At 40.9% G+C, this 27108-nt stretch overlaps 1 protein-coding gene across 1 annotated transcript; it reads left to right on the top strand.

Moving 5' to 3' along the window:
• Positions 1 to 4333: 4333 nt before the first annotated feature.
• maf1b (MAF1 homolog, negative regulator of RNA polymerase III b) lies at positions 4334 to 26726 on the top strand. Its single transcript, XM_060915479.1, has 8 exons — positions 4334 to 4869; positions 9404 to 9488; positions 17716 to 17847; positions 22802 to 22964; positions 24309 to 24430; positions 25537 to 25656; positions 25763 to 25855; positions 25974 to 26726. Exons 2-8 carry the CDS (start codon positions 9406 to 9408, stop codon positions 25996 to 25998), a joined length of 738 nt encoding a protein of 245 aa, XP_060771462.1. The 5' UTR covers positions 4334 to 4869; positions 9404 to 9405; the 3' UTR covers positions 25999 to 26726.
• Positions 26727 to 27108: the final 382 nt, after the last annotated feature.

Raw genomic sequence — 27108 nt, 5'->3', positions numbered from 1 at the left:
ACATTAGAATTACTTCCTCATTTACGTAAACACCGACATCCATATATTTATCTCATCTCAATATAAAACATATTTTGGACTAAATATAAGTCTGTGTAAAACAAATTTTAAATAAAAACTATATTTTGTTAACTTAATACCACATACCAATTTTTTTTTTAATGAATAACCATCTGGATATCGATAACTGTGGACAAAGGTGTCGATAATTATGGAACAGTATCACATGATCTGATACGCTAAGTAATCGGGAATCAACTCTTTTTTTTTCCCAGTGGAAGTTTGAATAATTATTCATGCACAATTTACATATTAAAAGTCTTTTCTACTTTTGCAATGGCCAAAAGGTGTCAATAATTGTCACCGCTGCTCTAGTCCAAATAGTATAAATGCTGCAGGTTTGGATAGATGTTATCATAATAATAATAATAATAATAATAATAATAGTTTTGCCAAGTTTTTTTTTATTGGTTTTGTTGGATTTACAAACAAGCTCCAAAATACAAACATTAACAATGCTATGATGAAGCTACAAGGTCACAATAGTTCGTTTTTCCGGAGTCCCTGCTTGTACTCAGCGCAAAATGTATAATGTACCTACTTATTCAGGTGACACTGGGCATACCTAACAACCTGTGTTTTCTCTCTCTTCTCCCCCCCCAATCTGTCCCTTTGAGTTACATGTCGATCCTGAGACACCAGAGATCCTAACCTCTTCTGCTCCTCAGATCTGCCTAATCCATCCTGATGCCCTGTGTCTGGTTGGAGTCTCATCACATCGCTCCTGTGGAGGATGGCCCCATATGGACAGTTGAAAGTCACACTTGGAAGACACTCTGGACTCTTACAGTAATGCTTTTGTGGCTGAGGACTACAGTTGGCTTGCTAACTTTGGGACTGCAGTTGTCATGAACAGTTTTGCACTCAAGTTTCCATTAATGAAGAGTTTATAACATCAACGAAACTGACTTCATGTTAAAACTGTTAATGTTATAGTCATGCTGTCTGTTGTCCAGGTGAGGATGGGTTCCCTTTTGGGTCTGGTTCCTCTCGAGGTTTCTTCCTCATGTCGTCTGAGGGAGTTTTTCCTTGCCACTGTCACCACGGGGTTGCTCATTGGGGATAGATTAGGGTAGTATCTCACTGAGCTGCGACAGCCTGCGACTAGTAGGAGACACAACAATTGCGATAAAATATGCAAATTAGCGACAATTTTCACTTGGAATCACACTGAATTGACATTCGCATATTTTACCGCAATTGTTGTGTCTCCAACTAGTCGCAGGCTGTCGCAGCACCTCGGCAGGCAGGGAAGAAGAAGAAGAGGAAACCTTTATTTGCCACATGCACACTTCAAGCACAGTGAAATTCATCCTCTGCATTTAACCCATCTGAAGCAGTGAACACACGCACACACTCAGAGCAGTGGGCAGCCATACCAGAGTGCCTGGAGAGCAGTCAGGGATAAGGTACCTTGGTCAAGGGCACCTCAGCCCAAGGCCGCCCCACATCAACCTAACTGCATGTCTTTGGACTGTGGGGGAAACCGGAGCACCCGGAGGAAACCCATGCAGACACGGGTAGAACATGCAAACTCCACACAGAAAGGCCCTCGCCAGCCGCTGGGTTCGAACGCGGAACCTTCTTGCTGTGAGGCAACTGTGCTAACCACTACACCACCGTGCCGCCCAGTAAAGGAAGCCTCATGGAAACTGACTTGAGAAGGGTTCACGACGGCTTTGCGACACCAGCGACGCATTTGTGGCTATTTTGAGAGAAATTTTGTCGCACGAATTTTTTGAACATGTTCAAAATTTCAGCAACGAAGGAGTGACACTTTGTGACTCATGCAAGGAAATTGAGAAGCCCCACGAATGTTTCAAGACACTTTTGAAACTCTCTCGCGAATGGCGTTTGCAATTTGTCACAAGCTGTCGTGGCCCAGTGAGATACTAGCTTTAGGGATAAAATTGGCTCATGTCTTGGGTCATTCAGATTCTATAAAGCTGCTTTGGGACAATGTCTGTTGTTGAAATTGCTCTACAAACAAACTTGACTTGACAATAACCTCTTCAACTTTTTTTCTCTATTGGTTTATTTTTTAAATCAAGACATATTTGAGACTAATGACAGAAAACTGACATGTTATGCAACAGGAAATTCTGCTCAGGGCTTTAACTGTGAATTTAAATGTGAATGTAATCACATCAGTCATGTACACTATATTGCCAAAAGTATTTGCTCACCCATCCAAATTATCGGAATCAGGTGTTCCAATCACTTCCATGGCCACAGGTGTATAAAATCAAGCACCGAGGCATGCAGACTGTTTTTACAGTTTGGAGCTGGCCCCTTCCTCTTCCAACATGACTGTGCACAAAGCAAGGTCCATAAAGACATGGATGACAGAGTCTGGTGTGGATGAACTTGACTGGCCTGCACAGAGTCCTGACCTCAACACGATAGAACACCTTTGGGATGAATTAGAGCGGAGACTGAGAGCCAGGCCTTCTCGTCCAACATCAGTGTGTGACCTCACAAATGCGCTTCTGGAAGAATGGTCAAAAATTCCCATAAACACACTCCTAAACCTTGTGGACAGCCTTCCCAGAAGAGTTGAAGCTGTTCTAGCTGCAAAGGGTGGACTGACGTCATATTGAACCCTATGGATTAGGAATGGGCTGTCACTTAAGCTCATATGTGAGTCAAGGCAGGTGAGCAAATACTTTTGGCAATATAGTGTATGTACACAAGTCAAGTCAACTTTATTGTCAAATATGCTATACATGCTCAACATACAGCACAGATGAAATTTCAGTCCTCTCTGACCTACAGTGCAAACAGGCAATGCAATAAATAAAAATAGAATAATTGAAAAAAAAACACAATATAACCAGTATAAACAGTAGATAAGAAGAACTAGACAAAAACTAAACACTCAAACAGACAATATAAACAGTGTAAACACTAGACAAGAACTAGACAAAGACTAAACACTCAAACAGACAATATAAAAACAGTATAAACACTCTAGATATGAACTAGACGTAGACTAACCACTCATACACTACCGTTCAAAAGTTTGGGGTCACTTTGAAATGTCCTTATTTTTGAAAGAAAAGCACTGTTCTTTTCAATGAAGATCACTTTAAACTAATCAGAAATCCACTCTATACATTGCTAATGTGGTAAATGACTATTCTAGCTGCAAATGTCTGGTTTTTGGTGCAATATCTCCATAGGTGTATAGAGGCCCATTTCCAGCAACTACCACTCCAGTGTTCTAATGGTACAATGTGTTTGCTCATTGCCTCAGAAGGCTAATGGATGATTAGAAAACCCTTGTACAATCATGTTAGCACAGCTGAAAACAGTTTAGCTCTTTAGAGAAGCTATAAAACTGACCTTCCTTTGAGCAGATTGAGTTTCTGGAGCATCACATTTGTGGGGTCGATTAAATGCTCAAAATGGCCAGAAAAATGTCTCGACTATATTTTCTATTCATTCCGCAACTTATGGTGGTAAATAAAAGTGTGACTTTTCATGGAAAACACAAAATTGTCTGGGTGACCCCAAACTTTTGAACGGTAGTGTATATATATATATATGGCGGCACGGTGGTGTAGTGGTTAGCGCTGTCGCCTCACAGCAAGAAGGTCCTGGGTTCGAGCCCCGGGGCCGGCGAGGGCCTTTCTGTGTGGAGTTTGCATGTTCTCCCCGTGTCCGCGTGGGTTTCCTCCGGGTGCTCCGGTTTCCCCCACAGTCCAAAGACATGCAGGTTAGGTTAACTGGTGACTCTAAATTGACCGTAGGTGTGAGTGTGAATGGTTGTCTGTGTCTATGTGTCAGCCCTGTGATGACCTGGCGACTTGTCCAGGGTGTACCCCGCCTTTCGCCCGTAGTCAGCTGGGATAGGCTCCAGCTTGCCTGAGACCCTGTAGAAGGATAAAGCGGCTAGAGATAATGAGATGAGATGTATATACACACAAATTGGTTCAAATAAACAAACAGTCAAGGGCATTTGAGGTATAGCAGGTAAACATTGAAATAAGCAGTATAAACAAACTAGCAGCTGTTAAGATGAGGTAGTGCGGAATAGTGCAATAGTGTTTTTTTTCCTTTATACACAGTATAAAGGAAAAAAACACAAACAAATAAACAATCGGAAAAAATGACAAAAATATAGGTGGGTGTTTCTGACCAATCGTTCTTGACGTGAAATTTACATACAGTGAATTTCTGTCCAATCAAATTAAGAAGAAGGTTAACAGACATAAAAGAGACCCAATCAGCTATCGAGTACGAAAGTGGGTGGGGTTAATTTTCTGAGCATGTTATTTAGAGACAGGCGCTGGGAATATTCGCCCATAATAGACACAGAAGACAGGAAATATCGAGCTGTATCGCGATAAATATTTACAGAAAAGACGAATAGGGGAATTTATTGATCAGGTCGCGTCGGTAAAAGCGGCTCTGATCGCCGGGAGAAAGAGGAGGTTCGAATCTCTGCTTTTTGCGTTTGTGAATCGGTTGAACCAGGAGGGGGATGAGGCTGCAGTCGGAGTCGAGACTCTCTCTGGGTTTTATGTCGCTGTTATCCGAACAAAGCTGCAGGTTTTCGATAAAAGCGCACGCAGGAAGTAGTAGAGGGCTCTTGCGACCGTTCAGTTGTGAAAAGCAGTGAGGTGTTTTTGTAAAGAAGCGGAAATAAAAGCCACCGCACGCTACATTTGTTACAGTTTTACTGCAGCGGGTTACACTGTAACCTCCTTCAGGGTCAAAGCCAGAGGCTCACAGGAAGCAGCGCGGATAGAGCTCCCTTAGTTTAACCTCCGTTAGAAAACTTGGACGAAAAAAAACCCCCATAAGGTAAGATCATTAGATTATTATTGTTATTATTATTTGTGCTTAATTTTGACATCAATATAACGAGCTATTTTAACCTTAGAAGAAATATTAGTATTCCTGCTTAATTAATTAATATCCTATCTTATTAATTATATCATAATCTTATATCTAAGCTATATTAATGTGTTAAAAAAATAACGTTTTGTTTTTAAAACCAGGAAGCTATACTCGATGATGTGTTCCAATTTGTGCTCTATTTAGTGCACTAGTTAGGGTGCAGAAGCCAGTATTACTCTCTACTCCTGTGTAGTGCACTAGGACAGGGTGGAAGGAGGTTTTTGGAATGAGGCCTTGTTTAAAGAGGAGGAAGGGCGGTTGGAACTGGGCTTGTCAGATCAAAGCTAAAAACTCAACCTTATTATTATAAATGAAAGTTTCCTGCTCTGACGTGTGAGCTGTGTAGTGTAAAACTGGCACAGTAGGCACTCCATGTCCTTCTGTGTGCCTTGTTTACAGGCACATGTTCAAGTCTGAAGGGCTGAGCAGGCCCCTGTTGTCATTGTTTATCCATGTGTACCTCATAAACAAATAAACAAACCTCTTATGTGCGAAAGAAATCAGGTTTTTAGGGTTTCGGTGTATTCAGAAATATGAGGTCATGAAAGTTGAATAAGTGGCTTCTGTAATCTACATACATGTTTGGTGTTACAAAAATTCTGAGAAGTTGTGTGTTTTTGCTCTAGTTTAACATTTTAGCTCTAATTTTGAGAAATCTGAAAATTTATGATGTCCCATATACAGTACCTGACACAAATTTGGACGCAGCTTCTAACTCTATGATTTTTCTTCTTTTTTTTAAATCCTCAAAGAAGACACTTCATGTAGTGATGTGTAGTAATGATGGATGCCGTTTCTCTTTACTTCATCAAGTGGTTCTTGACATATGAACTATTACATAGACACCAGTGTTTTACTGGGAAATACACCACTCGTATTTTTCATATGAGCTACATCTGTGACAGTTTCCAATATCCTTGCTCATTAGGAAATTATTTGTTTTGATACATTTGGAAGGGCATTTGATACATTTGGTGGTGTAGTGGTTAGCGCTGTCACCTCACAGCAAGAAGGTCCGGGTTCGAGCCCCGTGGCCGGCGAGGGCCTTTCTGTGTGGAGTTTGCATGTTCTCCCCGTGTCCGCGTGGGTTTCCTCCGGGTGCTCCGGTTTCCCCCACAGTCCAAAGACATGCAGGTTAGGTTAACTGGTGACTCTAAATTGACCGTAGGTGTGAATGGTTGTTTGTGTCAGCCCTGTGATGATCTGGCGACTTGTCCAGGGTGTACCCCGCCTTTCGCCCATAGTCAGCTGGGATGTCTATATGTAATAAAAAGAAAATCACATGTTGGCTTGAAGAAGATATGAAGTTTACTGTGGTTAGCACGGTCGCCTCATAGCAAGAAGGTTCTGGGTTCAAACACAGTGGCTGGCGAGGGCCTTTCTGTGTGGAGTTTGCATGTTCTCCCTGTGTCTGCGTGGGTTTCCTCCGGGTGCTCTGGTTTCCCCCACAATCCAAAGACGTGTGGTTAGGTTAATATGGGACGGCATTGGGCTGAGGTGCCCTTGAGCGAGGCACCTAACTCCCAACTGCTCCCCGGGTGCTGTTGGCATGGCTGCTCATTGCTCACGTGGGTGTGCATGTGTGAGTGTTCACTGCTTCAGATGGGTTAAATACAGAGAGGAAATATCACAGGTGTGATGAATAAAGTTGTGCTTTCTTTTTCTTTTCTTGTGTACATACATCGCAGACCTGGGTGACGCATTTAAATAATGTTGGCTGGCTTTGAGTGATGGATTATATTCCATTCAGCTAACATGATACTGAACGAGTTGAAAACAAGTAGCTGAATCGAACATATGATATACTATGAAAAAAAGGCATTATTATGCATACACATTCCTCAATCTTCCCTGTTTAACAAAGCAAACGTGGCGGCCATGTTTGTTTACAAATAGTCAGTCGCTCGCTAGCGCAGAAGTTTTACGTCGCTGGTGTGTGGCGTCATGTTGTCTTGACAACCGTGCAGTATCTTGTACCATATTCAACGCTCATTCTCCATTGGGTTGAGTGATGTAATGCACGTAGGATAAGCCATACGCTAACAATATTGCATGCTGTCAAACCACATGAATGAAACCTGCTGGAAGGGAATAGAACGTGTTTTTGATCCATCAAAAAAAAGTGTCCTGTATGCAGGCTTGTCGTACTCGAGTCTAGGACTCCGACTTGAGTCTGGCTCATGCCCTAATTTTAACGACTCTTGACTTGACTTGGACTTGAGCACTGATGACTCGCACTCGTGCATTAACTGCATTCGGACTCTTAAATTGGAGACAAGGACTCTTTTTGTGTAACGTGCTATAACAATTTGGCATATTTATATCTACATTAATTTTTGTATTAATTTTGTGTAAGTGTCACACCTGTGCACCTTGGTGCGTGCATCAGATAGACTCTCGGGCGCACTCCAGACAGCACATGCACCAAGCGGACTCTCGCGCATCCGCCATAAACGACTTGCACCTACACAGGATTAAAGCACAATCAGCGCGCCGATATAAAACCTGTGAAAACACACTCGCTTTGTGGAGTATTGAGTTGCGTTGCTGACGCATTACCAGCCTTATTTCCTTGTTTGGTTTCCTGTTTCTCGTCTTTGATTCTGCCGAGTCTACAATAGCCTGTTTGTGCCTCGCTCAACTTGTTTCGCTGTTTTACGATTTTGCATGCCATTCTGGATTGTTTACCGTCTTCACTTTTATTAATAAACACACCTTCTGCACTTACATCTGTCTCCCAACCATCCCTGACAGAATACTTCACACTCCCTGACAAAAAGAAGCACATTCACCTGTTCATATGTCATGTTCAGGAACAAACTAATGTTAATGGCGCTGAAACAGACACCATCACATGGTGCGGTTGGAGTCTTGGATCAGTAGTTGACTCGACTCATTGTTTATTAATGACTTGGGCTTGAACACTGGGGACTCGAGACTGGAGTTGAGGTTTAGTGACTGTACCACAACACTGCTTGTATGTATAATAATTCCTGATATTTCACATTATACAGTTGTGCGAAGGTATGAAGTTTATCTTCTCCTGTTGAAAATATTTTCACTCGTTCACTTTGCGCAGTCGTGACGTATACGTTCACCACTCGAAGATAAACTTCACATCTTCACGCAACTGTGTAATATCCTCTACTTACTACAGTTGTGGAATAGATCTGTTTACTGTATTTTCATTATTTACTGTTTGATTTCAAATGCATGAAGAAGGCAAGAAACTCGTCCACTAATTGATGTTCATCCTTCGGGGTTGAAGATGGCTATGACTTCAACTTGGTGGGTGCGGAGGTGACTGAGACCAATTGGGGCTTTGAAGGTATGCCCACATGTCGAACGTGGGGGTAGCGATAGTTCAAGCCTTCCACACAACGCGTTTCTTCTGGGCCTCGACGATGCGTTTTATCTCTGCTGCACATGTACTACTGGTGAGCTTTGTTCACTGTGCTGGACAGTCCTGAGCAAGCGACTCTCAGGAGTTGATCGATTTCTTGGGTTTTGAGGAACACTTCAAGGTTGTTGTTGAAGCGTTTCTTCTGCCCCACAATCTGCTGAGTCCAGTCTTCGGTTGTAATCCTGACCGAGGGGAGTGAAGGGTTGCTAGTGTTTTGCTCAAGGCACCACAATTGCATGGCGGTCAAGGACTGTGCATGCCCACTGCCCTAATGTGCATTCTACACTGTATTCTGTAACACGTTCTATAACGCATCATATATTCTCTCAAGAGCCCACGACCTCTGACCTTGTTCATAATTTCACAGCTGGCTTTGGATACTCTGAAGAATGTAAAATATGAAACATTTTGTGTTGACTTTTTTTTTTAAACCCATAATTCCATGTTATTTAATAGTTTTGATGTCTTCAGTTTTGTTCTAATACCTACGAATGAATAAAGTAGGGGTGTACAAACCTTTTTTTTGGGGGGGGACTGGTACTGTATATAAATGCTATAAGACATGGGTTTTTCATGTTTTATGTGAAATTGGATAATGATTACACATTATGTTGTGCGCGTGCATGCAAATTGCAATTTAATCCAATACATTTTTCATATTTTTAATTAAAATCAGTTTTAAAATGGGAAAATGTATAAATTAATCTTTTGTTTCATACTAACCAATTTCCTATGAAATGGGATTGTTATTTAAAGATTAATTGGTTAATATTTACGAAATAAAGTTTAGTTTAAGTGAACTTTTTTAAAACTACTTTATTCTAATGATGTCTGATTTTATTCCTAATGTTTGCATATTTTTCTCATATAAAATAGATATATACAAATATAATACAAAAACCATAATGATGCAGTAAATAAAGGTGTTAAAATGGTATATTTTATATATTGTTGTATTTAATACTGTGTGGTGCTGCGAAGTCGTTACGTATGCGAGCGCAGTCTCACGTCTTGTTTTGTTTACTCACTGTTCAGCAATGAAGCTGTTGGAGAACTCAAGCTTTGAAGCGCTCAGCTCTCGGCTGTGTGTGGAAACCGGAGATTCGCACATCCTCGGCAGGTACGTACTTCTTGGTTCATCTCCAGTTCAGGAACATAACTGCCAGTTGTGTGAACACGCATGTGCATGCGTATATACTAGGGCTGCGTACCTAAACGTAACATCAGGTACCGGTACAGAGGTTTAGGTACAGGTCCGGACCTGTACCTGAACAATTTGACATTCTTCTGAACTTCTTTAATAATGACAGAAACATTAATAAACTGTTGACAACTTGTCAGTATCTTTATTCAAAGAAAACCAAACATAACTAGGTTTCCTACCTCACTTCTCAGTCACCCTATGGTTAACTTGGGACAAAAAGTCATAAGTTGTCTCACAGCAAGAAGTGACTACACTAGAATACTACAGACTACGCGCAGTCCGCGGCCTTGAACTTGCGTGGCAAAATTACACAAAGCAGCAAAGACCGCCAATGCCAGCAAAGGAAAAATGGCTGACCTGCTTTTGAGTCTTTTTGACCAATCAGAACGCTGGATCAGCCAGGCTCTCGCAATGTCTTGTGAGACTGTGGCGAGAGGATCTCAAATCAAAGATGGCTCTGATTTCAAGTTTCAGCGCGGCATTTTACGTCTTTTCCAGTGCTAAATTTTCGTCTTTGTGGTAGGATTTACGCATCTTCAGTCACAAAATAAGCAGATACTTGGTGTAAATTTATATCGGTACAGTACTGGTACTTCATGATCCGGTATTTTGGACCTGTACCTGGACCTGTAGTCTTGTCCCACTACCCTTGTGAGGACCTTCCACTGACCAACACACACTCGCAACAGCAATTTCCTTGTGAGGACCATCCAGATGTCCCCACAAGGTCAAAACTGTCAGATTTTACTGTCCTTGTGGGGGCATTTAGTCCTCAGTAGTATATAAACACAGTCCTGTTCTCTCTCTTGACTTTGCTTTCTTGTTCTCCATCTGTCCTTTCTCATGCTTTCTTTCTCACACTGTCTTGTTCTCTCACTCTCTCTCATTTGCTCTGTCCCCCTTTCTCTCACTCTTTCTTGTTCTCTCACTTTCTTCTACTCCCTTGTTCTCTTTCTCGTTCTCGCTGCCTTTCTCCGCGCACTCACTGGCACATTCTTGTCCTTCAGGCTTTGTGAGGACTCTCACTGACATCACACATTCCCTAACGCATTACTTTAACCTTAACCATCACGTACTTCTAACCTGAACCCTAAAACTGTCTTAACCCTCACAGTCCTTTGAAGAAGCGAGGACCAGTCAAAATGTCCTCATTTCCCAAATATTTCCAAACACTCTAGTTTAGTTTAAAAAAAAAAAAAAGTTTAAGTCCTCAACATGTAAGTACACACCTATGCGATGCATTGTCACGTTAATATGCATGATGTGCGTTGCGAAACAAACATGTTTAGAAACTCCTACATTTGCACCAGGGCTGGCTGGTATGACTCGTCACAATACTTGAAGATGTTTCAGATATTTGTTGTCGTCCTCTGTAAATGGTACAACGCTGTTAACCAGCTCCATTAGTATCGACTTGAACAACTAGCTGAATGGTTGATGATAAGCAATGACTTGATGTATAAACATTTATAGACACTTTCCATTCAAGAGCAAATGCTTTACATGCCACAAAATAAAAGATCAAACAGAAGGTTGTAAATACAGCGAAAAAGGAAGCACTTTAGTAAAAAGCAGAATTAAAACCTTGTGTCGGAAAAGTTTTCCAAGCTTGACTCGGTCCTGTTCTGCGTTTGTATGAAAGCCGTTTCTAGGAGATCAAAAGTAGTGTCAACGGGGTGGTTTATTTATTTGTATTTTTTTTTTTATTTGGGTAGCTGTTTAATGTTTCTTCTTGTTGAAGTGTTAATGTATAATTTTGTGTATTTACAACTTATCGATATATTTTTAGACACAGTGTAGAGTGTTTCGGTGTGTTGCTGCTGTTTTGATGCCACTTGCCAACCTAAATGTCATGGTGTGTATGGTGAAAATGTGGTGGGTTTTTTTTTTTTTTTCCCCCCCTCCTCTTCCCCCACCAATAGTGAGCAGATGATGCACCACATCTGTCTCTTTTTGAGACAGAACTGTTGCTTTCACAGAATGCTGATCTGTTTTTCTGTTAAGCAGTGTATCTATACGTGTGTGCGTGTTCGTGTTCAATTCCTCAGATGGGCACTGTGACGCAGAATGTGGTGTCATGTAACATTTGCATGTGTGTGCGCGACGCATCCTTCAGTTACCACACACACCGGGCTTTGTTCCATATATTGCTGCCAAGTTCACTGGCGTGACCTCCTTCCTGAATTATTGCTCTAAGTATCTAATGCAGTCTCGTGATATGCAGAGCAGTAAACAAATTGCACAAATTTGCACATGAAGCTCTGAAATCTTCTTAAACACACACTTTGGGATTGTGATGTGCTTTGCAGCGCATTATAACCAACTCGTGAAGCTGCAGCATGTCACGGAGTCACAGACACACCCCAAACCCCAAGGTTTTATTATTAGAGACTGCTGTGAGCTCACTATTGCAGATTAACAAGCAGCATGTTGGTAATCTTATCTCCATCCTGTGTGTGAGGGATGAGCACAAATGAACATTTCAGAGATAAGGCCATAATAAGATGCTTTATGCTGTAAAATCCCCTACAGTGGAGGTCTGTGAGCAGCTATTGAATTCTGTTAATCAGGGTTAATGTGCAACCCGTATAAGACACAACCGAGCTGTCATTTTAGATTGAGCAAGTAAAGTGAGAGAGGTGTGAGAGAGTCTTATGCATAGACATATAAACATAGACGCCGCATTGAGCTGGTGGCCCCGTTGCTGGGATACGTCAGAGTGTCCGCCATATTGGATGTGGCAAATCTTCCCCGTAAACCAATGCAAGTAAATGGACTGAACTTCATAAAGCCCCTTTCTACAATAATATTTAACTCGATGCCTTTTATTCACCCATTAAGACACACGTTTATATTTGGGAAACAAACAGGCATCAAAACATGTATAACTTTTAATGTGATGGTTATAAATAGTGTGCGAAATACCCTGCAAACTAGCGACAGATACGCAATAGATAGCTCAGGTAAGCTAATCAGTCAGCATACTGTAGCAAGCTACCAAAACCTGAGGCCACAATAACCAACCTACAAGACTGAATATGATAAATGATGGAAATAGTGGAAAAACTGGAAATAGTGAATGAAAATAAAAATGTTCTGTTTTATTTATTGAGTCACCACACAGACCTACTCTCGTTGAATAAAGTGAGCTGAATGACCGCCAAACTGAGTTCGGCCAGGTTCTAACGTCATACCAAAACACAATACATCACTGATTCCTTCACATTCAGAAAGGTTAAAAACATTCATCATGCGTTCAAAAACGTTCATCATAGTGTGGCACTGTATTATCTAATTCTCACTGCTTATAACTATACACCTAACCAGTGGAGATGAGCTGGGAAACTGAAGACTGAAGGAACAGCTCCCTCTCTGATCCTGACTGTCTGACCTGTTCTGTCCAAATCCTCCGTTCTGAAGTGTTCACTGCAGAGCATGGATGACGGAGTAGCAGAAAACCCTTCTGGTCGTACAGCTGTCTCCCACTGCTTTTTCATGGCTTTATTTTTGGGAAACCTACATAGTATGTGAAAAAGTTAGCTAAGCAGCTAACAACAATCAGCATAGTTACGAAGGAAATACTTCGTTGTTTGGAGACAGGTTTCACCGAGTGGCTGTTATGCGCGAGACTTCATATTAGCCACAAAGTCAGAAAAATCTGTTCATAAAATTACGTTATAATGACCCAATACAATGAAAAGTATTTTTCCAGTCTCACCTGTGAAAGGTAATCCCATGTGATCTCGTTTGGATGGTAAACCTGCTGGTACAGTTAAACGCAGCACATGAATGAGGCATCTTTATTCTCGGCTACTGTCTAGACGCTATACCAGAGACAGCTGAAGAATCTCCACTTTGCCACATCCAATATGGCGGCGAGGATGACGCATGATTCTACGCAGAAGGCAGCGTCTATGTTTATATGTCTATGGTCTTATGACCTTCGTCAACTTTGTTGGAGGTGGTTGTTTTTGCTTCCGTTTTTGTTCCTAACATAACTCATAGTGAACGGATTTTGCTGAAATTTGGAGGAAAGGTGAGCCATGGGCCAAAGAACAATTAGATTTTGATGCAAATCTGTATATGTGGCTTGGCAGAAGTGTACACTCTACAGACTGCCCTTGTATGACCCTGTTTCCAGAAAAGTTGGGATGTTCTCCAAAGTGAAATAAAACTGATTTTTGTTAATTCACGTGAACTTTATTTAACTGACACAAGCACAAGGAGATGATTTTCAACAGTTTTACTGACAAACTTGACTCTATCTTGTCAATATAACCGAAGTTAGAATCTGTCCTCTGTAACACACTCAAGTTGGGACAGGGGCATTATTATCATTGTATTGCAACATTTTATTTATTTATTTATTTATAAATAAATCGTATGGGATCTGAGGATACTAATTGTTGCAATTTTGCAATTGGAATTTTTGTCCATTCTTGCTTGATACAAGACTATAGCAGTGATTTCTGGCTCAACAGTCCGTGGTCACCGTTGTCTGATTCTCCTCTTCATGAGGCCACATGCGTTCTCAATAGGAGGCAGATCTGGACTGGCAGCTGGCCAGTCGCGCACATGCGCTCTGTCTACGGAGCCGCGCTGTTGTAGGTCGTGCAGAATGAGGCCTGGTGTTGTCCTGCTCAAATAAGCATGGATTTCCTGGGAAGAGATGGTGCCTTGATGAATGAATGTCTGTCTAAAATCCCAGTATATGCCCCCATACATCAGCGATACCTTCTGACACCTGCAACTCACCTGTGCCATTGGGACTGATGCCCCCCCATACCATCACAGGTGCTGGCTTTTGCACATTTCGCGGATAACAAACTGGATGGTCTTGTTCACCTTTGGCACTGAGAACTTGATGTCTGGTTTTCCCAAAAACAAGGTGTAATGTGAATTCATCTGACCACAGCACACATTTTCACTGTCTTTCAGTCCATCTGAGATGAGTTTGTGCCCAGAGAAATCGGTAGCATTTCTGGAGAGAATGGATGAACGGCTTCCTCCTTGTGTAACAGTTTCAGGTTGCGTTTCTGGATGTAGCGCCAGACTGTGTTGTGACAATGGTTTTCTGAAGTACTCTTGAGTCCATGTGGCTATATTTGTCACATTAGCATGACTGTGTTTCTCAGGCAGTGCCGCCTGAGGACTCAAAGGTCATGCCCATTCAACAGTGATTTCTGGCCTTGTCCTTTACGCTTGAAGATGTCTCCAAATTACCTGAATCTTTTCACAATATTAAGTGCTGTAAATTTTGAAAGACCTAAAGTCTTGCAATGAGGTTTTTTTTTTTGTTGTTTTTTTTTTAAATTGACTGACAATTGTCATGAATTTTGGCACAAAGCAATGAGCCACGCTCCATCCTTGCTTGTAAAGACTGAGCCTTTGGTGGGGGGGTTAAATAAATACCCAATCATGATGGCAATTAACCTGCTTATTATGGAATCTTCCAAACTTGAATATGCTATAAACGTTTCAGTCTTATTTTGTCTCTATCCCAACTTTTGAGCGTGTTGCAGGTACTAAATTCTAATTTCGTTTATATTTCCAAAATGCAATTAAGTTGGTCAAGAAAACTCCCCTCATCTCATTATCTGTAGCTGCTTTATCCTGTTGTACAGGGTCGCAGGCAAGCTGGAGCCTATCCCAGCTGACTACGGGCGAAAGGCAGGGTACACCCTGGACAAGTCGCCAGGTCATCACAGGGCTGACACATAGACACAGACAACCATTCACATTCACACCTACGGTCAATTTAGAGTCACCAGTTAACCTAACCTGCATGTCTTTGGACTGTGGGGGAAACCGGCGCACCCGGAGGAAACCCACGCAGACACGGGGAGAACATGCAAACTCCACACAGAAAGGCCCTCGCAGGCCACGGGGCTCGAACCCGGACCTTCTTGCTGTGAGGCGACAGCTCGAACCACTACACCACCGTGCCACCCCAGTCAAGAAAACTACTGAAAATATTTTTTTTGTACTTTTCAGTTAAATAAAGGTCCATGTGAATTAACAAATCAGATTTTTGGTTTTATTGCATTTTGGAAAATATCCCACCTTTTTTTGGAAATGAGGTAGTTAAACTTTTTTTTTTTTTTTTTTTTTTAACATTCCAACACTGGGACAAAACAGTGCCTGTTGCTGTACACTTGGTCAGGTTTTTATCGTATCAATTCACCATTTTAAAGTCTCAGAAAGGAAATAATAAACTGGAAACATTAGCACAACTGAAAAAACTCTATTTAAATATCGGTTTCATAGATCAACATCTAACCTTAGACTTCCATTATAAGAGTTTGGAATAAACAGGTTTTGTCCCCGCCCCACTGCAGGGAAGCGGGTTAATTCCCAACAGGTATAGATTGAAATTCCCATCTATTTTAAAATTTATATCTTGCTGTAAAGCTGCTTTGCGACAACGTCGATTGTTAAAAGCGCTATACAAATCAAATTGATTCGATTTGATGTGCGTGAAATCACTCACGCACTACAGATGCAGTATGTAGAGATCGAGTTGAGAACCACTGCACTTTGAATACCATGTCCACATTGAAATGAACCTGACTCTTATTTCTGTTCCCTGGGGGTGGATACAGGCTTTAATCCAGCGTGTTCTCAGTCACATGACTCACATAAACCATTGTGACTTTTGCCCTTCACCTATAAATATGATCTGGGTTGTGTGTCTGGACCTGGCACAACCTCTCTTCTTGCATAACCAACGCGCACACAGAGGGCGAGAGCAGAGCCTCCGTCTGCCTGTGTGACATTTTATCCGAGCTTCAAATAGACCTAAAGATAAACAGTGAGCCTCCTGAAACAACATCCAGCCTGAGTGCTCCACTGGACTGTCCTGCTGAAGCAGCATTATTAAAATGGCAGCGGCTCCTTTTATTTATTTATTTATTTATTTATTTATTTAAATTGGTGTTTGGTGGTTTCCAGACTGCAGCAAGTCCTCGACTGACTTTGAACTCTGGTCTTTTTAGGCAGTTCCACAGAAGGATGCAAGTCTATGAATTTTAGATGCCTAATGACAGTCATGAATTTAATAAGCTGCAGTTTGTAGTGTTACTGAGAAACCACAAAGTGTAAATTCCCCTGTCTGCCAGACACTGAAGTTAACTTGTCTGAAAATGTAAAATTGTAGCATTGCCTCAGACTGGAGACTCCCTTCTATAGCTGTTCAATAAATGTGTCTTTCCAGAAAACACATTAACGAATACGCATTTTGGTTGAACAGCAGCTAGTTTCTTTTTATGTTTATTATTAGATTTGCATGAGGAGCATTGGCTACATGAGTCCCAGTGAACGAGATGTTACTGTAGAAACAGTAATGTAATTAACACAACAAGCTTGGAGTTGAGCGAGAGAATTCTCTTGAGTGATATTTTGTACAAGTCCCATATACGTGCCCATGAAGTTGCTGTATTGTTCATGTGTTTAAAGGACATGAGAGTTAATGGAATATATTTTTGGTCACAGTATACTGTAGGTCCCACTATTGCCCCTTTTCCACCAAATCAGTTCCAGGGCTGGTTCGGGGCTGGTGCTGGTTCACAACTTGTTCAACTTGCGAGCCAGCTGAGAACCAGTTTGCTTTTCCATAGCTCGCGGAGCCACGTCAGTTATGTCGTTGTATACGTCATTATGTCGCTGTATACGTCAGTTACGGCGCTACGTTTACATAAACCTTGGCGCGAATATCAAAGCAAAAACAACACGGAAGAAGCAGCAGCAACAACAATAATTATAATGGATGACTTCGCGTTTGTACAGCTGCTGCTTCTCGTCGCTTAAAAATGGCGATCTTCCGCGGTCTTGTTATTGTTGGTCTTAACAACTCCCCCCCCCCCCCCCCCCCCCCCCCCCGCTGACGTAAGCGGTTCTTTCTTCTGGCCCAGCAGAGAGTTGGTGCTAGCCTGGAACTGGTTTTTCTGGCCCCAGAGCCAGTTCTTTGTCAGTGGAAACAGAAAACCCAGTTCCAAACTAAGCACTGGCCCGAACCAGCCCTGGAACTGCTTTGGTGGAAAAGGGCATATGATGCTAGTCAGCTTTGGCAATTTGCTGGACAAAAGCTAGCGTTTTCCTCAAATCAAAGTTGGGGAAAAATTTATTTTTCTTTCCTTCCTTCTAGGATCGAGAGCTACTCTTGCAAGATGGCTGGTGACGACAAGCACATGTTTAAGCAGTTCTGCCAGGAGGGGGAGCCACATGTCCTGGAGGCTCTTTCACCTCCACAGACCAGCAGCGCTCCGAGTCCTAACCTGTAAGGATCCTACAATTACTCTGACACCACATTTACATCGTATTTGCACACCAATCCTAAGAGCTAAGCTTCACCATTCAAAAGAATGTTCCCATTTATACCACAGCATGGCTGAATTTTTGAATCTGGTTAGTCCTAAAGGTTGGATTGTGCATTCATTATGTATAATGACACGGCTCACACAGTGGTTCCGATCCAGCTGTAACACGGACCTTAGCTTCATATTAATGCACTCATTAATGCGTCATGGTTTCTGTAGTAACCATTCATTCACAGGGACTTCACAGGTGGCTGCACCATGTCATCGGACACTAATAATAAACAGACTTTTAAGGTTTGTGGTGTCTCTCAAACTGGGAGAAATTTTCTTCTTGATGGGCATATCGGGTGAAAATTTATTCAATCCAAATTGCTTGAAACTGCTCTCGGGGAATTCAGAACTGAATGCAGAACAACATACTTTTATACAGAGTTAAAATGTTTATCTGTTTTGAGATACACTACCATTCAAAAGTTTGGGGTCACTTTGAAATGTCCTTATTTTTGAAAGAAAAGCACTGTTCTTTTCAATGAAGATCACTTTAAACTAATCAGAAATCCACTCTATACATTGCTAATGTGGTAAATGACTATTCTAGCTGCAAATGTCTGGTTTTTGGTGCAATATCTCCATAGGTGTATAGAGGCCCATTTCCAGCAACTACCACTCCAGTGTTCTAATGGTACAATGTGTTTGCTCATTGCCTCAGAAGGCTAATGGATGATTAGAAAACCCTTGTACAATCATGTTAGCACAGCTGAAAACAGTTTAGCTCTTTAGAGAAGCTATAAAACTGACCTTCCTTTGAGCAGATATAGAGGCTGTCCACATGGCAACGGATTCAGGTGAATCTGATAAAAATTGTTTATCGTTTTGGCCTGGCGTCCACACAGCACCGGCGTTTTGGGTGCCCCAAAACGAGAACGGGTTCAAGAGTGGAAAAATCTGGCAACGGCGCTATTGCGAAGTCGTCTGGATAAGTAGAACGGATTTGTTTACGATGACGTCACAACCATATGACTAGAACAAGCAGCACTCTCGCTGTTTTGTATGAACCACTGCATTACATTCACTTTTGTATACAGCTTTTCTTTTAAATAAACAAGTAACTGAACCATTTCTTGAATTTCTTTTTTTTTTATTGGATAAGACTACTTTTCAAAATGTTGGCACACAATATAAAATTATATAAATTATATAAAAATGCTTTTCAAAATGTTCACTCCCAGTGACACTCAACATCTTTAGCTCCGATCCCTCCAGTTCAGCCTCTTGTCTTTTTGTCAGTGCCGCTGTCTCCAAACCGTACACCGTCGCTGCTCTTACTACTGCCTTGAACACTTTCCCTTTCACTCTTGCTGCCAGTCTTCTGTCACAAATCACTCCTGACATCCTCCTTTCCTCCATCTATTCCATGCGCATGCGTCCTACTTCTATTGTTCTGGTGTCTCCAATGGGACAGTCTTACAGCGCATGTAGAGGTGTGGCATGTGTATTGCATCGTTTTCAGCAAGCGTTGGGTTGCCATATGTACCTGATATTTTACTGATCCGTTGCCCATGTGGACGCGATATTCATTTTTTTTTTTTTTTTTTTTTTTTTTTTTTTAATAAGATCTCGTTGCCGTTGTCGTGTGGATGTAGCCTGAGTTTCTGGAGCATCACATTTGTGGGGTCGATTAAATGCTCAAAATGGCCAGAAAAATGTCTTGATTATATTTTCTATTTATTTTACAACTTATGGTAGTAAATAAAAGTGACTTTTCATGGAAAACACAAAATTGTCTGGGTAACCCCAAACTTTTGAACGGTAGTGTATTTCAAATCAAAAATTGAAAAAAACGGCTTAATTTTTAGAAAATTGCCGTAATATTCTGTATGAGGATCACATGGTCCAAAATGGGTCTCATTAACCAATGAGATCAAATGTTTTTTCTTCATAACTTATTTTTCAAGATATTTACATGGAAATTGGCAGGCACCTAGATGGTTGTATACTGAATAGGGTTTGAAAAATTTGTAAAAACAAATTATACATACATAGTATTATTTCATTTGTATTGATTATGCTAATTATGTAAAACTATTAAATCGGTACACTCTCCATCAAAGTTTCACCAAATGGCTTTATTTGTGCTATATAAAGCTGATCTTAACTCATTTATACATCACAAAGGAGAAATGTTAATTATAAAATCTGCATAAATAAGCGTTGAATATCATTCACATCTACCATTCTCTATCAAAAATTTTAAAAGTAATAAAAGATTATTTCTAATCCCCTCTTTGTGCTCTGTGGGTCTTTGTATTTCTCAAAAGTAGGGCCTACTAGTGTTTTATATGAAAATATAACTGATTTTGATTAAGTCACAGCTTTCAATGTGAACCTCGAAAAAACTGTGATCCATATCCAATAAACAATTCACATTAACGGAACTGAAATCAACACTCGTGTTTCTGACTTCCATTTTTTTAAATCTCATTCCAACCACTAAGATCTCAATATTATTCATCAAAGCAGCTACAATTATATTCTAAAATAGTTATTTATTTACAGGAATCGGTTTGATTTGAAAAAAAATAAGTAGGTAAAGCTATGAAAACTCGCTTCAAAGTCTCCTGTGAATCATATCAAAACTGGCAGAGGGAACATTTTGCTGAATCCTTCATTTCATCAGAAACGGTGAGAGTGAGAGAACATCGCTATAAAAGTGATCTGATTTGATATTCACGAGTAATCCAGTGGGAAACCGATTGGGGGGAGAGAGAGAGCGAGAGACTGACTGCTTTCCTGTTAGCCTGGGAAATCCCATGCTGCTTTGCACAATCGTTCCGATCTGAAAAGACAGCATGGAAACTATGGTCTAAAGGCTTGCCTGAGTTAGGGAGCCAATCAGAGAGTGGGGAGCGGTGGAAAGATGGTGAAGCGTACTACTCGACAAACGGAAGCTTGTAGTTTATTTGGGACTGTTTACGGATCACATTTAACATGGCGGCGAGCGATACGAACCAAACTTTCGATCAAGCTTTAGACACTGTTCTGAATAGTTTAGAGCGAAAGTTTGTTTTAAAAAAAGAACAGCGTTTGGTGTTTCAGTCTTTCTTCGTCGCTCTAACTACGTCACCGGGTACAACTGCCATGATTGGCCATGGGCTACGTATACGCCAAATGATGGACATTCGCAACGTCCAATAAACGGCCGTTGACAATCGTAAACCACACCTCCCCTACGAGAAATTCAATAGGCGGATTCCAGACCATATTTCACTTGTGATATGGTCTGGTGTCAACCAGACTACTTTCCTGTGACTCAAAAAAAAAAAAAAAAGCACCGGCAGTTTCCTGACGTCATCTGTTGTACTGACTTTAACCTGCTGTTACTCCCAAATACTGAACAGATCTTAACCAGAGACGGTTCTTTGGAAAGCAGAGATTATAAGGTTTTTTTTTTAAACTGATAGTATTCACGGTAGAAAATATTCAAGAGTTAAGCAATGACAGACAGATTTGGAAAATTAAATGAGTGTTTACATGGACAATTTTCACAGCATGACCAGCAAGTGTCTGATATGCTTACTTTGTGAAACCTTTTATGGTGTGTGCATGAGAGTCCACTTGGCACGTGCACGCTGTCCAGAGCACACCCGAGGGTCAGTCTGATGCGTATGCCAAGGTGTGCGGGTGTGACACTCTTGCACGAACTTTATACAAAAATTAATGCAGCTATAAATATCTTATGCCAAATTATGGCCGGTTACAAAAAAAATAAAAATAAAAATCCTAGTCCTCGTCTCCCAATTTACGAGTCCGAACGCAGTTAACGCACAAGTCTGAGTCATCAGCGCTCAAGTCCAAGTCAAGTCACGAGTCTGTAAAATTAGGGTACAAGTTGGACTCGAGTACTATAAGCCTGGATTATGCATTATTTGTGTAGCGTGCAGCTCAGACAGCGGTTCCAGTCCAGCTGTAACACTAACCTTAGCTTTATATTAATGCACTCGTTCTAATGCATGATGGTTTCTGTAGTAACAGCTCTTCACAGGGACTTCACAGGCGGCTTTGCCATCTAGTCCAACGCTAGTAATAAACAGACTTTTTTAACCTTTGTGTTTTCTCACAAATTAGAAGTTTTGTCTTATTCAGAGAGAGCACAAGAGAGAGGCTGGTGAGCCTTTGGGAACGACTCGTTATAAGTATGATCATGCAAGCAAGAACAGGAAAATTAGCTTTGCAACATTTGACGTAATATTAAAGGCATAAAAAGTCGATGCTTTTGTACTTGAATTGTAAACTTTAGCAAGCTGCTGTTGTACAAGAGGAATAAAACACTGGGAAGTGCAGTTCTAACAATCAGCTTTACAGGAAAATTTTACTATAACTGTACAACACTGGAGGTTTTATTCTTAAATTATTATCCTGCGGTCATCTAACTGACAGAAAAATGATGCGGGAGAGATAGAAATGGCTCTTCGAACCTAAACTGAGTGTGAGAAACGGTGTCTCACTGGAGAGTAAGGTGCACTGTGCACTTTCTCGGACGGATGTATAGCCAGGTCTGGGCTTTCCGGACTACATGAAGTTTCTAACAGACAGAACTGTGAATTGAGTTTGTTTCTTGTCGAGTCTGACCACGCGTGTTGATTATCTGCTCACACGGTGTGTGAAAATTAGAGTTTTGACTGTGGAAGATAAATGACTGAAACGTGCCGTAAGAGAGAACATGATGTTAAGATCATACAGTGGTTTAATCACGCACATGCATCAAGTAGTGTGGGTCTTTTTTTAAAAATGTCTCTCCTGACCAGCAACTTGGTGTGAGAGCTCTGCATCTCTATAATGACATTTCCTCATTTAAAAAAAAAAAAGATCTTTTGTCTGCTTCTTGATCTCACTCTCTATTTCTCTTTCTCTCAGGTTGGGGAAGAGCGGTGATGAAGCAGAGAACCCTCTGAGCGATAAGTGTTGCAGGAAGACTCTGTTCTACCTCATCACCACACTGAACGAATCGTTCCGTCCCGATTACGACTTCAGCGCCGCCCGAGCTCACGAGTTCAGCCGCGAGCCGAGCTTCAACTGGGTTAGTAGAGTCAAATCATTTTTCTTCATGATATCATCTCTGGACAAAAGTGCCAGTCATCGAACAAACGCGTGAAAAACACCCACAGGCAGTGTTGCCAGGTTGTGTAGTTTTCAGCAGGTTCTTTTGTTGTAAATTCAGTGCTGTGGCTTGAAGCATCAAATCAAAAGGTGTAAGGAATAACACATTTTTGTCAGCAGTTAAATGTGTTTTTTTAGAGATGTCATGCTTTTAAAAAACAAAAACAAAAAAAAGTTTATCGATATGTTTAATATTGTGGAGTTTACTCACCGGCCACTTTATTAGGAACACCCACCCACCTGTTTGATGCGGTTCTCTAATCAGCTGATCCCTTGACAGCAGCATGATGCATAAAATCATGCAGATATAAATCAAGAGCTTCAGTTAATGTTCACAATGGTTCAAACATCAGAATGGGGAAAAAAAGTGATTTCAAAGTGCAACTTTCACTGTGGCATGGGTGCTGGTTTGAACCAGATGGACTGGTTTGAGTATTTCAGAAACTGCTGATCTCCTGGGGTTTTCACACACAGCAGTCTCTCGAGTTTACACAGAATGGTGCGAAAAACAAAAAAAGATCTGAGTGAGCGACAGTTCTGTAAGTGGAAACAAATGCCTTGTTGATAGGTCAGAGGTCAGAAAATGGACAGATTGGTTCGATCTTTTTTTTTTTTTTTTTTGCCCAGAAGGATATAGTAACTTGTATAATCACTCTCTACAACCTTGGTGAGCAGAAAAGCATCTCAGCATGCAACAGCAGAACACCACATTGGGTTCCACTCCTGCAGCCAAGAACAGGGATCTTAGAATCAAGAACAAGTTCCGATTAAAGTGGCCAGTGAGTGTGCATGAAAGTCAAAAAGCTTTTCCTTTCTGAAAGATCCGCCTTTAGGTAAGATGAAGGAGATTGGATAAACTGCAACATGGAAACTGTTACCGAAGTTGTGAAATGTGTAGAAAACTGATTTCTGCTGCAGTGTTTCTCAAGCCACAGAAATCCTTGGCTGGGTCTGCAACAGAGATTGTTCTAGCACGGAGACCTTAAATGTCCTCATTGAGGGGAATTCTGACATTGTGCTCCTGAAATACAGAATTATATAATGCCTGATTCTTGAAAGTGGAAATGGGATGGGGGAAGATAGTATTTTATGGTAATCTGGAGGAGCGCACACCGATTAGATGCGTTCTACCACAGTGCTTGGTGCTTTGATTTTTTTTTTTGTGGGGGGGGGGTTGAGTTTACTGGGTTAATGAGGTTCAACAACCCCTGCTGTTGGAATTCTGTCAGTCCTGCAGTAGTGTGTGTGTGTCCGTCTGTCCCAGGTGGCGAATGCTGTGAACAGCAGCTTGTACTCATCTGTAGGGGAGGAGTTTAACACTCTCGGTCCGGAGCTGTGGAATGCCATTGATCAGGAGATCAGCCTGCAGAGCTGTGACATTTACAGGTGTGTGTGGTTTTTGGCACGTGAATTTTGATGACCTAAACAGCTTAGTATTTGAATATTTGTGTAACAGGGTGAACATCACCAGTAGCTACACAGTGCACTCGTATCACCTCAACTACAGATAAGAGAATCAATTTTTTTTTCCTGAAGTTTGATTGGTTTATTTTTCTATGCACTCTATTGTTTGGTCCAAGATTCCTGTATGAAAAACAATCTCAACTGACTATGTGCTTACTATGTAGGACATAGCATACTAGTTTTGTAGACCCTACATAATGCACTTTATTACCAGTAAAGCACTATGAATGTCAAATTCAGCCACAGAAAAGATGCAACACAAATAAGTGACTGTTGGAACACCTTAAAGGAGAACTGAAGTAACTTTTAAACTTGCTTTATTTCTTAACGTGTTGTTCAATTACATTTTAGTAGTCTTATGACTCGCGTTGACAACTAATTGCAATTAAATATTATACTTATCGGCCTATTCGGTTTTCAGCCACGATGAATTTAGTTCGTTTGGTCCACGGCAGGAGTCTCTTATCCGCGCGATCTTCACGAGACTTGTGCGAGACTTCGAAACGTGAAGTGTCAGTGCTGCCATTTTGAAAACTGTTTCCCAAACGAAATATTGCACAAAAACGAGTTTAAATGACTATTACTACCTACTTTTTTCAAACTTTCCTGATTGCTATCAAAACAAACAAAACTTCGGGCTTGATTTACATCAGCATTCGAAAGAGGGCGCGTGTGTCTTTTGGCAACGTTGGCAGATGTTGGTCACTTTGATTTCCGCTGTACGTTTTACTTCTGTCCTACGATGTCTTGTACAGGTCTCAACGAATCTCGTTTATGGCCATCGCTTTGACATATGGACTGATTTATTACAGAGCATATTTCAAACACTCATAACTTGCTATAGCAGCGACAAAATAGCGATCAAAAATGCATTCTGATATTTAATAAAATGAGAGAATTTTGATGATTTGCCTTCAGTTCTTCTTTAACTAGCTTTTTGTATTTAATACTCGGTAAAGTTGCACACATCTCTTTAGTGTGTGTTGGGGCAAGCAGTTAATTATTTGTGTGTGTTTTGTGTGTTTAAGCTACAACCCGGATCTAGATTCAGACCCTTTTGGTGAGGAGGGCAACCTCTGGTCTTTCAACTACTTCTTCTACAACAAGAAACTCAAACGCATAGTGTTCTTCACATGCCGCTCTGTAAGGTCAGGATAAACACACAACAACAAATACTTTTGAAACCTATCAACACTCAAGATGTACTTTTTTTTTTTTAAATTATTTATTTATTTTTAAATATTCCTTGTTCAGCGTCCTCAGTAGCTATGGTCGCAGTTGCCTTGACAACGAGCTGGACATGGAGCTGGATGATGAGGAAGAAGTGGATGGCTTCAATGAGGACAGGTGAGATCACATGACTTCCTATGCACACAGGAAGTAGGGAAAAAAGCCTGTGCATGCAATAAGTGTGAAAGGTTTTGTGAAAGTGTGAAATTTTGTAAAAGTTTTTGCTCTCTCTCAGGTTCCCCCGAGCCCTGTGTGTGTAAATCCAGCTCGATCATCAGCTAACAAGATGTCACCTTTTTTCCTCTTCTCATTTCTGCACTCTTTCCTTGATCTTGATAAACTGATGGATTTCATTTATCTGGGCTGTATAGCCATGAAAGTTCAGATGTTATGAAATGGAGTAATTGTAGTCAGATTGGATACATGTCTGCGTATAGAAGGCGCTTTGGACACTGAGGACTGCTTGTGGACGTTCTGGAAATATCAAGGAGGTTTAATACAAGATGACTGTTTGGCTAAAATTCCACACGAGCCTGAATGCTACGCTCTTCTCTTCACGTCTGACTGTTTAATTTTTCCCAGGAAATGATGTCAGTACATCAACATGTCCTACATGCACCAGCAGTTAAGATAGGAGGGGCGAGTCATAGTTGCCTAATAACCTCCATCCAGCCACATGTGAATAAGGCTTGTGATTTTGTCTTCATTTCAGCATTTTTACTGGCTTTTTTTTTTATCTGTCTTTATATTCTTGTGTTCATTTTTTTTTTTAAAATATTTTAACTTTTTTTTTTTTTTTGTGTGTGTTTTAATTCAGAGATTTTACCACAACAGCTTTTATCGCACTGAAAGAAATGTGCCTGGTTTGTGAAAGTTTCTTGGTGAACCTTCGTGTGTGATGCTGTGATGTGAAACGGAGGTCCACAGGAGTCTAGATTGTCTCTCACAAATCAAGGGCATCCTTTATAAAAGCTTTTGTACACAACCAGATTTGACTCTGACTTTCATTGATTTTGTCTTTGCATTAGAGGTGACATACAAGTTACTTATGAAACCTGAAACTGATGTGAAACTGGTTTATGAAATGTGATACTGATAAATGTTTCTTTTATGTACACTGAAATAAACACGGTGTGTGGTGATTTTTTTTTTTTTTTTTTTTTGAGCTGATTCTAGGTGGCCCGACTGAAGTGATTGGATAGCCTACCTGCCTGTCTACCTGTGCACGCTGTGCCCAAAGAGCTTAGAATATACAAGGCTTGAGCAGTAATTGGCACTGAGTAATCATGGGGGGTTTTTTTGGAGAAAGGTCTGAAGGGCCTCTGAATACCTGACATGATAAATCAAATCAAATCAAGTTTATTTGTACA

This window comes from Neoarius graeffei, chromosome 1 (genome assembly GCF_027579695.1).
Source record: "Neoarius graeffei isolate fNeoGra1 chromosome 1, fNeoGra1.pri, whole genome shotgun sequence".
NCBI lineage: Eukaryota > Metazoa > Chordata > Actinopteri > Siluriformes > Ariidae > Neoarius > Neoarius graeffei.
This window is presented reverse-complemented; position numbering and strand designations above follow the sequence as displayed.

Bases quoted from the DNA above. Each gene is read 5' to 3' on its own strand.
- maf1b (XM_060915479.1), top strand. From the start codon at position 9,406: ATGAAGCTGTTGGAGAACTCAAGCTTTGAAGCGCTCAGCTCTCGGCTG. The intron at 24,431-25,536 runs GTGTGTGTGGTT...TGTGTGTTTAAG, and splicing joins CAGAGCTGTGACATTTACAG to CTACAACCCGGATCTAGATT. The intron at 25,856-25,973 runs GTGAGATCACAT...GCTCTCTCTCAG, and splicing joins GATGGCTTCAATGAGGACAG to GTTCCCCCGAGCCCTGTGTG.